Raw genomic sequence first — 12678 nt, 5'->3', positions numbered from 1 at the left:
TGCCTCCTACTCTCACATCCAGGGTGCTGTCCAGAGCCCCCAGTAAAGGTGCTGGCCAGAGGGGAACTGGGGGAAGAGAAACAGGCCAGTGCAGGAGGTGGGGGAGGTCATGGGATTCTCGCAGCTGAGTGAACCGTTTTCCTCTGATAAAACTGTTTTGGCAGGTGGTGTGATCACCCTGAGTACCCCTTTCATGACGAATACTGACTTCAGAGAGGACTCCCCGGATTCCCCTCTGTCTTGGGTGTCGGCGCCTTGGCTGGTGTTTCCTGGATATGGAAATAAAAGGGGTTTCACTGTCCTCCGATAGATGACGTAATGATGGAAACGTTCCACACTTATCTTTTGTGACCTTTACTTAGCTATGAAGAAAAAGTGTTTAAATCTGAAATAACTCAGTAATTATCTAGTAGCATATTTTTTAGATCAGTGTCTTCTGGGTTCCAGACAGAAAAACTTTAGACTTTAGAAAATATTTGAAAGGCAACATATAAAGACAAATAACACATGGATATGGGCATTATCAAAAGTCGTCTTGGGTTCTTAGACCTTTAACAGGGCGGCAAAGAGGGTGGGGAGCTGGCATGGGTCAGGGTGCTGGCAGTGGCCTGATGGTTTGGCACTGATTGCAATACAGGCACAGCTTAGAGAAGACCACACAAGCATTATTTTTATTGTTATTTTGTTTGTTTTTGTGGTGCTGGGGATTGAACTCAGGGCCTCTGTGCTAGATAAGTGCTCTGTCCCTGAGATACGTTCCCAGTCCTTCCCTCATATATTATTAACAAACAAGTGATTTCTTGCATCTTGAGTAGATAAGGAAGAAATGTAGAAAAGTCTTAAAATTGAGCTTATTAAACAGTTGTAAGCAAAGTCTTTCATGTTACTGCTCGTTTCTATGCAGTGTGTGCCTGTTTAGCTTTTAGCTAGTTTGAAGGATGGATAGTTACTGGTTCACTGATGCATCTTTACAGGACCCCAGCACCCCGGTAATCCAGCTGTATCTTACCATTACTCTTGCCCTAGTTCATCATGCACCCTCCATTGTGTGAAGTGGCTTGAAACAACCAACATACACCAATAAAGCCTGTACCAGAAAATAGTCAAAAGAAAGATATTTTAAGAGAAGGAATTTTTAAAGGAGGCTTTCAAAAACATTGGTAGATGAGACTTTATAAAATTATTATTCTTAAGACCTGAAGAGTATTATTGGGATAATATGAATTTTGAAACAGTAGCAAGTTCAAAAGAACACTAATAATTGTACTGTGTGTAAATTTTTAACAAGTGAATAAGATTATGAGAACTCAGCTATAAAGATACACCTATTTTCAATTCAACTAGAGAAATACATTTTATTCATTCATATTAGGTCACTTCCAGGGGTTTTTTAGAGAGCTTTTCAAAACTTGTTGTTCCAAAATCAGTTGATTATAAATAAAGTTCAATGATCTGAAGAGACATGTTTCTGAGAAATTATCCCTTAAAAAATTGATCTATTCACATTGTTTCCAATGATTCCAATGTTAACATTTATCGTGCTTTCTCTAGAAAATGTTTTGTTCACAAGAAATAAAGTGTGATGATTTGTTCCACCAAATTAATCTCTGTTCTGTTTCTCAGGAAGGAGAAGGGAACGAGTACATTACAAAGCTTTTGGTTGTGTTCCTACTGTGCATTTAGTACTGGGAAGAGAGGAGAGGTGGGGGTACTATGATGAAAGAAGAGAAAGCTCAAGTCCTGATCCCTGTTGTCAGAACCCTTCAAAGTCCTTCAAGGGGGCTGGTGTGGGGGGGTGGAAATAGAGACAACACCTCTTGTGTCATTTTTGAAAGATAAGCATTGGGAAAGAGTCCCAGCATTTTTCACGGAAAAAAAATATTTCAAAAAAATTGGAGGTGGGAAAGTCTTCTCTTAGTCATAGCTGAGATGGAGGGAAACGAGTAGGAGATAGAAAAAGGAGAATTCAGGAAAGAAGACCACCCTGACCTGAACTTCTGCCTGTCGGCTCTCCCCCACTCTCACCCCATTCCAGCTGTTGGTCTGTTACGTGATGAATTGTATTCCCACAAATTTAGATGTTGGAGTTCCAGCCTCCAGTACCTCAGACTGTGATCCTATTTGAAAATAGGGTCAGGTTACAGAAGCATGAGCCCTACACCACACGAGGGATGTCCTCATCAAAGAGGGAAAACTTGGACCCAGACGACACCCAGGGAAACGTTCTGTGAGCATGAAGGCAGAGGTTGTGGTGGCGTTTCTTCAAGTCAAGGAACAACAAACATTGCCAGAAGCCACCAGAAGTTGGCAAGAGGCACAGGACAGATTCTCCCTCAGTAGGAAACAACCTGCTGCTCCTTTGATCTTGAGTTCTAGCTTCAGAACTGTGAAACCCAATAGATTTCTGTTGTCTAAGACACTGGCTGGTGCTACTCTGTGATAGCTGCCTTACAAACTAATACATCAACCTTTAGTAAGCATTTCCATTCTTCCCCCGACATCCACAGTGAGCATGGCCTTAATCAGTCAATACTTTGCAGAGGCCAGATAGCAATAACCCAGAATGATCTTCTCCTCAACTTCTGCCACCCCAAAGAGATGGGGCTTTGCTTTCTGTAAATATATTTCTGAGTATTTGTGCTTTGTTATTTACTAATTATTTGAGATTGTAAGTCTTAGGGTGGCTTGTATTATCCTGGGCAGGAAGAAGGACTCCTTAATGAGACACTGGTCGTCATCCCCCTAATAAAGGTGGGCATGTTTTGTGGCTACAGTCATGAAGACTGACAAAAGTTGAGCATACTTATATACCTAAGACTTTGTCCCTCTGTGAAACTATCTTAAAACTTCAGGTTTCCACTGTTTAGACCAATTTCTGACATCACACACCAGTAACTAAATCTAGATATCTTGTGGGGCCCTGGTTATTGAATGTGAGCCTTCCTTGTATCTAAATTGTAACCTTAATATTTCTGCCTCTAGATACCAAATCCCCAAGTTCTAACTTTAACTTCTTCCACCCAATTCTCTGCCCACATTCATGAGAAACAGGCTAAGTGGGTCATGCCCAGCTAATAGGCTACTGAAGGAGAGGGTTCTTAGCAGACAAAATAAAAATGCCTACAAAAGGGACTTTCCGAGCAATGGAGTACCAAGTTTTAGCTTCCTGTTTCCCTCACTTCAGATTCCCACAAAGGAGATCTCCCTCAGCACCAAAAAGTCAGTGAGGTTGACTATCAATCAGAGTACATAAATGATTGCAATTGTCAAAGTATAAATTTCAAAAAATTAAAAATAGCATTATCATATAAATACAAAGTGAATGCATATCACAACGTAGTCGCCTCACTAAAGATAGAATTAGTGAGACGGTGTGAAGACTACCAAGAGAATGGAAGACAGTGAAACATTCAGAGCAGCTGAAAGACAGTTTGCTGGAATGAGATGGTTTGTTTAGTTCCCAAACTGGGTAGTATTATAAAGGGAACTAAAACTATGTACCATTGAGTTTATTTTCCTACCCAATGTAATAATTTACACCCCTCTCATAATTCTTATGGCACTATTATTTCCAAGAATGATTTTCATCACTACCAACCACCCTTACCAAATTTTAAAATACCCTAGTTAATGATTAAATCATCAGATCCAGAATGTTCAAACCCTGCACAATCCAAAGAAAGGCCTAGCCCTTGATCACTCTTGGAAGATGACCCCTAAGCCCTTGGAATATCATTCCTGAGAAGAATGTAATTTTGTTATTGGAACCTTGGGCCACATATGACATTTTATGCTACTGATATGACTTATGGTGGTGGTGGGGGGGACCTTCAGCCACAATGGTATTAGTCTGACTTTTACAGGAACTGGAGACTGAATGACTAAGGGCAGCCATACAAATACTCCATGCCTACTAAAAACGCTGGACCTCAAAGCTCAGATGAGTTTCCCTGGTTGGCAGTACTACTCAGAAGTTGTCATTCATCATTTCTGGGAGAACTAAAAACTACCTTTACAACTCTATTGGAAGTTTGTGCCTGGTCTCCCTTCTGGACTCATCCCTAGGCTCCTTTTTCCTTGGTTAATTTTAATCTGTGTCTTTCACAACAACAAATCATAACCATCAGTTAAGTGCTTTCCTGAATTCTCTGAGTCCTTCTAATCAATCATTGAAATTGAAGGTGGTGACAGCAGCCTGAGAGGTGAACTGTGGGTGGCAGCAGCGGCCATTGGGGGCTGAGGTTCATAATAAAGGTACTAAGAAAGAATGTAAGATAGGAAAATAATGAAATATTTTTACTGTGAACCCTCAGCGTGGTCAGTGCAGACAGAAGGCAGTGCAGAACGCAGAGGCTTTGCTTGTGGGTCACCAGACCGAGCTCTGAACACAGCACAAGGTAACCCCAGCACCCCCCACCTCAACAAACATTCTATGCAGAAAACAGACAGAATCCATCTTGGAAAACCTTACTCGACATCTATTGGTGGGCATGGCTACCAGCGCAGTTCTGCAGCTGATTGGAGAGATTTTGGAACTATAGAAGAGCAATATAAATATATAGGGAAAAAACATTCACACAACAGTCATACAGAGCTGGAAAGAAACATGAGCAGTATGAAAAGACAAGGAAAGAAAGGACCACAAATGATGCAGGACAATTCAACATTAGAAGAGGTAACATATCAGCAGAAGGAATGTCAGATAAAGATTTCAGGATATACATGGTTCAGATGATCTGGAGTCTCAAGGAAGACTTTAGACAGCAAATACAGACAATGAAGGATCACTTTGACAACTAATTACATAAACAAATCCAAGAAGCAAAAGATCAACTCTACAGGGAGGTAGAGATTATACAAAAACAAACAAACAAACAAACAAACAAACAAACAGAAGTCCTGGAAATAAAGGAAATAATAAACCAAATTAAAAACTCAAATGAGAGTATCACCAGCAGAGTAGAACTCTTAGAAGATGGAACATCAGACAACAAAGACAAAGTATATCATCTCGAAAAGAATGTATACAGCACAGTGACACTGATAAGTAACCACAAGCAGAACATCCAAGAAATATGGGATAGCATAAAGAGACCAAATTTAAGAGTTATTGGGCTACAGGAAGGTATAGAGGTCCAAACCAAAGGAATGAGCAATCTGTTCAATGAAATAATAATAGAAAACTTCCCAGACATGAAGAATGAAACAGAAATCCAAATCCTAGAAGCCTACAGGATGCTGAATGTGCAAAATCACAAGAGATCCACACCAAGACACATTATAATGAAGATGCTCAACATAAAGAAAAAGGAAAGAATTTTAAAAGCCACAAGAGAAAGAAAACAGACTACATTTAGGGGTAAATCAATTAGGTTAACGGCTGATCTTTCAACACAGACTCTAAAAGCTAGAAGATCCTGGAACAACATATTTCAAATGCTGAAAGATAATGGGTTCCAGTCAAGAATCTTGTATCCAGAAAAATTAAGCTTCAGGTTTTAAGATGAAATAAAAACATTCCATGATAAACAAAAGTTAAAAGAATTTGCAGCTAGTAAACCAGCTCTTCAAAATATCCTTGGCAAAACATTACATGAAGAGGAAATGAAAAATAACAATGAAAACCAACAGTGGGAGGGCTGGGGATGTGGCTCAAGCGGTAGCGCGCTTGCCTGGCATGCGTGCGGCCCGGGTTTGATCCTCAGCACCACATACAAACAAAGATGTTGTGTCCACCGAAAACTAAAAAATAAATATTAAAACACACACACTCTCTCTCTCTCTCTCTCTCTCTCTCTCTCTCTCTCTCTCTTCTCTCTCTTTAAAAAAAAAAGAAAGAAAACCAACAGTGGGAGGTAGCACAGTAAAGAAAAACTAATCAAAGAGGAAAAACAAATCAAGTTAAATAACAAAAATAAACAAATATAAGAGCAAATACAAACCATATCTCAATAGTAACCCTAAATGTTAATGGCTTAAACTCATCAATCAAAAGATATAGGCAAGTAGACTGGATTTAAAAAAAGATCCAACTTCTGTAGACAATATGCTGCCTACAGGAGACTCATCTGATAGGAAAAGACATACATAGACTGAAGGTGAAAGGTTGGGAAAAATCATACCACTCACATGGACCTCGGAAGCAAGCAAAGGTGTCCATACTCATATCAAATAAAAGAGACTTCAAACCAAAGTTAATCAAAAGGTATAAAAAAGGACACTACATACTGCTCAAGGGAACCATACACCAACAAGACTTAACAATCATTAATATATATGCCCCAAACAATGGTGCAGCTACGTTCATCAAACAAACCCTTCTCAAGTTCAAGAGTCAAATAGACCACAACACAATAATTTTGGGTGATTTTAACACACCTCTCACACCACTGGACAGATCTTCCAAACAAAAGTTGAATAAAGAAACTATAGAACTCAATAACACAATTAATAACTTAGACTTAATTGACATATATAGAATATATCAACCAACATCAAGTGGATACACTTTTTTTTCTCAGCAGCACGTGGATCCTTCTCAAAAATAGACCATATATTATGTCACAGGGCAACTCTTAGCAAATACAAAGGAGTAGAGATACTACCATGCATTTTATCTGATCTTAATGGAATGAAATTGGAAATCAATGATAAAATAAGGAAGAAAAATTCCTACATCACATGGAGAATTTTGAGATGTTTCATTTACCACTAAGAATTTTTTAATTTCCTTCTTGATGTCTTCTGTAGCCCATTGTTCATTAAGTAACATATTGTTCATTGATACAACATATCAAAATCTCTGGGTCACTATGAAAGCACTAATAAGAGGAAAATTCATTGCATGGAGTTCATTCCTTAAAATAAGAAAAAGCCAACAGATAAATGACCTCACACTACATCTCAAAGCCCTAGAAAAAGAACAAATCAGCATTAAATGCAGTAGAAGGCAAGAAATAATTAAAATCAGAGCTGAAATCAACGAAATCAAAACAAAAGAAACAATTGAAAAAATTGACAAAACTAAAAGTTGGTTATTTGAAAAAATAAATAAGATTGACAGACCCTTAGCCATGCTAATGAAGAGAAGAAGAGAGAACCCAAATTACTAGCATATGGGATGAAAAACACAATATCACAACAGACACTACAGAAATACAGAAGATAGTTAGAAATTATTTTAAAACCTTATACTCTAATAAAATAGAAGATAGTGAAGGCATCAATAAATTCCTTAAGTCATATGATCTGCCCAGATTGAATCAGGAGGATATACACAACTTAAACAGACTAATATCAAGCAAGGAAATAGAAGAAACCATCAAAAGATTACTAACCAAGAAAAGCCCAGGACCAGATGGATATACAGTTTTACAAGACCTTTAAAGAAGAACTAATTCCAATACTCTACAATCTATTTCAGGAAATAGAAAAAGGGATTACTTCCAAATTCATTCTACGAGGCCAATATCACCCTGATTCCAAAACCAGACAAAGACACCTCAAAGAAAGAAAACTTCCAACCAATATCTTTAATGAATATAGATGCAAAAATCTTCAATAAAATTCTGGCAAATTGGGTACAAAAACATATCAAAAAGATCGTGCACTGATCAAGTGGGATTCATCCCTGGGATGCAAGGTTGGTTCAACATATGGAAGTCAATAAATGTAATTCATCACATCAATAGACTTAAAAATAAGAACCATATGAGCATCTCGATAGACGCAGTAAAAGCATTTGACAAAATACAGCATCCCTTTATGTTCAAAACACTAGAAAAACTAGGGATAACAGGAACTTACCTCAACATTGTAAAAGCTATCTACACTAAGCCTCAGGCCAGCATCATTCTAAACGGAGAAAAACTGAAGGCATTCCCTCTAAAATCTGGAACAAGACAGGGATGAGCTCTCTCACCACTTCTATTCAACATAGTTCTTGAAACACTGGCCAGAGCAATTAGACAGATGAAAGAAATTAAAGGAATAACTATAGGAAAGGAAGATCTTAAATTAGCACTATTTACTGATGATATGACTCTATACCTAGAAGACCCAAAAAAACTCTACCAAGAAACTTCTAGAACTAGTAAATGAATTCAGCAAAGTGGCAGGATATAAAATCAACACCCATAAATCAAAGGTATTTCTGTATATCAGTGACAAGTCCTCTAAAAAGGAAATGAGGAAAACTACCCCATTCACAATATCCTAAAAAATAAAATAAAATACTTGGGAATCAACCTAACAAAAGAGGTGAAAGATCTGTACAATGAAAACTATAGAACCCTAAAGAGATAAATAAAAGAAGACCTTAGAAGATGGAAAGATCTACCTTCCTCATGGATAGGCAGAATTAATATTATTAAAATGACTATACTACCAAAAGCACTATACAGGTTCAGTGCAATTCCAATCAAAATTCCAATGGCATTCCTCATAGAAATAGAAAAACCAATCATGAAATTCTTCTGGAAAAATAAGAGACTCAGAATAGCTAAAGCAATTCTAAGCAGGAAGAGTGAAACAGGTGGTATCGCTATACCAGACCTTAAACTATACTACAGAGCAATAGTAACAAAAATAGCATGGTACTGGCACCAAAACAGGTTAGTAGACCAATGGTACAGAATAGAGGACACAGAGACTAACCCACAAAACTACAATTATTTTATATTAGACAAAGTTGCCAAGAACATGCACTGGAGAAAGGATAGCATCTTCAACAAATGGTGCTGGGAAAACTGGAAATCCATATGCAACAAAATGAAATTGAATCCCTATCTCTTACCATGCACAAAAGTTAACTCAAAATGGATCAAGGGTCTAGGGATTAAACCAGAGACTCTGGCATCTAATAGAAGAAAAAATGGGCCCTAAACTCCATCACTTGGGGCTAGGCTCCAACTTCCTTAATAAGATGCCTATAGTACAAGAATTTAAACCAAGAATCAACAAATGGGATGGATTAAAACTAAAAAGTTTTTTCTCAGCAAAAGAAATAATATGTGAAGTGAATAGGGAGCCTACATCCTGGGAACAAATTTTTACCCCTCAAACATCAGATAGAGCTCTAATCTCTAGGGTATATAAAGAGCTGAACAAGATAAGCACCAAAAAAAACAAACAGTCCAATCAATAAATGGGCCAAGGACCTGAACAAACACTTCTCAGAAGAGGATATACAATCAATCAACAAATATACGAAAAAATGCTCACCATCTCTAGCAGTCAGAGAAATGCAAATCTAAACCACCCTAAGATACCATCTCACTCCAGTAAGAATGGCAGCCATGATGAAGACAAACAACAACAAGTGCTGGCAAGGATGCGGGAAAAATGTACACTCCTACATTGCTGGTGGAAATTGGTGCAGCCAATTTGGAAAGCAGTATGGAGATTCCTTGGAAAACTGGGAATGGAACCACCATTTGACCCAGCTATTCTTCTTCTCGATCTATACCCAAAGGACCTAAAAACAGCATATTATAGGGACAAAACCACATCAATGTTTATAGCAACACAATTCACAATAGCTAAATGGTGGAGCCAACCTAGATGTCCTTCAGTGGATGAACGGATTTAAAAAAATTGTAGCATTTAGACACAATGGAATATTACTCATCAATAAAAAAGAATAAGATCATGGCATTTGCAGAGAAATGGATGGCATTAGAGCAGGTTATGCTAAGTGAAGTTAGTCAATCCCCAAAAAACAAATGCCAAATGTCTTCTCTGGTATAAGGGGGGGTGACTCAAAATGGGGTTGGAAGGGAGAGCAAGGGAGGAAGATTACCACTAGATAGGGAATAGGGGTGGGAGGGAAAGGGAGGGAGAAGGGGAATAGCATGGATGGTGAAAGGAGACCCCTATCATTATACAGAATACATGTATGAAGATGTGAATTTGGTGTCAACATACCTTATATATAATCAGAGATATGATAAATTATTGTATAATGGTGTATTAAGAATTGTTAACAGAAAATCGAACAAAAGTACAGTTTCCCCTGGGAAACCAGATAACCCTTGAGGAACGCTGCTAGACGATGCCCATTGCAGATCTGAGGTTGATTCTGTAATGCTACCATTCCACTTTCAAATGTCAGGTGAACTTTCTAAACACATCTTAAGAGAAAATACAAAGCTTTATGCTTTCAATGAGTGGTGGTGGGGATACAACACCATCAAGGCCATGGTAGGCACTTATCTATTTTACAAATGTGAGATATCAAAGTATGTTTATTTATTAGTGCAGCTAAATATTTATCAATTTCATTCATCTTTTCAAAAAAGTAACTTGGGCTGGACATGTTAGTGCACGCCTATAAACCCAAACCCATTACCTTGGGAGGCTGAGGCAGGAAAATAACAAGTTCAAGGTCAACCTTAGCAACTTAGTAAGACCCTGTCTCAAAATAAAAAGTAAAAACCATTCAGAATGTAACTCAGTGGTAAAGTGACCTAGGGGTTCAATCCCCAATACAAACAAAAAACAAAATAAAAATCTCTTACTTTCATTGATGTTTTCTATTATTTTTCTAGTCTCTATTTTATTTATTTCTGTTCTGATCTTTATTTATTTATTTTTTTTTATTGGTCGTTCATAACATTACATAGTTCTTAATACATCATATTACACGGTTGATTCACGTGGATTATGAACTCCCGCTTTTACCCCGTATACAAATTGCTGTATCACATCAGTTTCCCTTCCATTGATTGACATATTGCCTTTCTAGTGTCTGATATATTCTGCTGTCTGTCCTATTCTCTACTATCCCCCCTCCCCTCCCCTCCCCTCCCCTCCCCTTTTCTCTCTCTACCCCTTCTACTGTAAATCATGTCTTCCATTTGTATTATCTTGTCTTGCCCCTCCTTTCCTCTTATATGACATTTTGTATAACCCTGAGGATCGCCTGTTCTGATCTTTATTTCCTTCCTTATACCATCTTTGGTATTAATTTGTTCTTTTTCTAGTTCCCAGAAGTGTAATGTTAGGTTACTTGGGATTGTTCTTCTTTTTAATATAGGCATTTAGTACCTAAACATAGTTGAAAGGCAAAATTTGGATGTGAAATATGTGAACAAATAAATATATGTATTCAATTTGGTATATATTTAATACAATTAAATAATTTAAAATTTTAAATGTTTTTAATTGAATAAAACTTGTAAATAGTTATAGGGTATGGTAGAAGTACATGATATCTTTTCAAACTGTGTATCCATTAACAAATTTCTGTAAATGTAGTTATTTTTCTCTTTTATTCCTTCTAGTACAGATATAGTTGACACATTATCATCATAATATTAGAGTGTTTTGAGTTTGACTATATACTTATTTTCCCATTGAGATTTGTTTTTCATATTTTTTCGTGTTACTAAGTGGCATCCTTTTATTTTAGCCTGAAGAACACTCTTCCGTAATTCTCACCAGGCAGGTCTAGGAGTGATAACTTCAATCAACTTTTGTTGGTCTGAAAAGGCTTTCATCTCTCCATCATTTGTGAAGTACAACTTGACAAAGTACCAATATATATTGTTTTTTGAAAAGATTATTCTTTTTTTTTAATTAGTTGTCGATGGACTTTTATTTCATTTATTTGTATGTGGTGCTAAGAATCGAACCCAGTGCCTCACACATGCGAGGCAAGTGCACTACCACTGAGCCACAACCCCAGCCCTCCCAATATATTTTTGGTTGAAAGGATTTTTTTTTTCTTTTCAGCACACTGAAAATATCATTCCAGGGCTGGGGATAAAGCTCAGTAGTTGTGTTTACTTAGTATGTGCAAAGCTGTGGGTTCCATCCCCCGTACCACCAAAACAAAAAAGAAGAAAAGAAAACAAAAACAAAAAACAACCCTGCAAGATAATATTCCCCCTGTCTCTGTCTCCCTCTCTGTCACTGCCTCCCCACCCACATGCAAGGTTGTTCTGAGAAATACACTGATAGTCTTATGGGATTCACTTGTGTGCAAGGAATCCTTATCTTCTTGCTCCTTTCAATATTCTTTGTTTTAGGGACTGGGAACAAGTCAGTGGTAGAGCACTTGCCTACCATGGATAAGGCCCTTGGTTTGATCCCTAGCACCACAGGGAAAAAAAAAATAATCTTTGGTATTTGATAGAGGTTGTAAAATGTCCTGGTGAGTCTTTGATCTGAACATAATTGTAATTGCAGGTTGATAAGTTTCTTGTACCTTAACAGTGACATCTTTCCCCAGATTTGTTAAGTTTTCAAATACTTTTTTATAATCAGAAGTATGTTCATCTCACTATTAGAGTGAAGTTTTCTTTCGTGTATAATTATAATTATGTATTAGATAATTATCATAATTACAAATTTGTTAATTATGTAAATTAAGTATGATTAAACTTATATGTTACCTGCAAGATTTATCTCTTGTCAACAGGAAGCCCATATATTTTCTATTCCACCTAAGTTCAATTTTACAAGTTTATCTTTTTTCTCACAGTGTACTGATATCATGTGGTTAGCAAAGTGTTTATATTTATTTGTTTATCCATCAAATATTTTTGTATGCCTCTTCTGTGCTAAGTTCTATCCTAAGCACTTGGGTTGCATCAGTGAACAAAACAAATATCTTTGAGTTCTCAACACTTACATGCTTATACTCTCATGACTCCTTTCATTTTCCCATACCTATGG

At 37.2% G+C, this 12678-nt stretch overlaps 1 protein-coding gene across 3 annotated transcripts in view; it reads left to right on the top strand.

Annotated features, from left to right (window-relative positions):
* Akr1d1 (aldo-keto reductase family 1 member D1) overlaps nt 1–207 on the top strand; it is a 40762-nt gene extending 40555 nt beyond the window's left edge. For all 3 annotated transcript variants that reach the window (XM_026398577.1, XM_026398575.1, XM_026398576.2), the window contains one exon: nt 165–207. In XM_026398577.1, the coding sequence (XP_026254362.1) occupies nt 165–207 (43 nt within the window). The remainder of the gene's footprint in view (nt 1–164) is intronic.
* Nucleotides 208–12678: the final 12471 nt, after the last annotated feature.

This window comes from Urocitellus parryii, chromosome 3 (assembly GCF_045843805.1).
Source record: "Urocitellus parryii isolate mUroPar1 chromosome 3, mUroPar1.hap1, whole genome shotgun sequence".
Taxonomy (NCBI): Eukaryota; Metazoa; Chordata; class Mammalia; order Rodentia; family Sciuridae; genus Urocitellus; species Urocitellus parryii.
The sequence above is the reverse complement of the archived record's forward strand: the minus strand, read 5'-3'. Positions and strand labels throughout refer to the sequence as shown.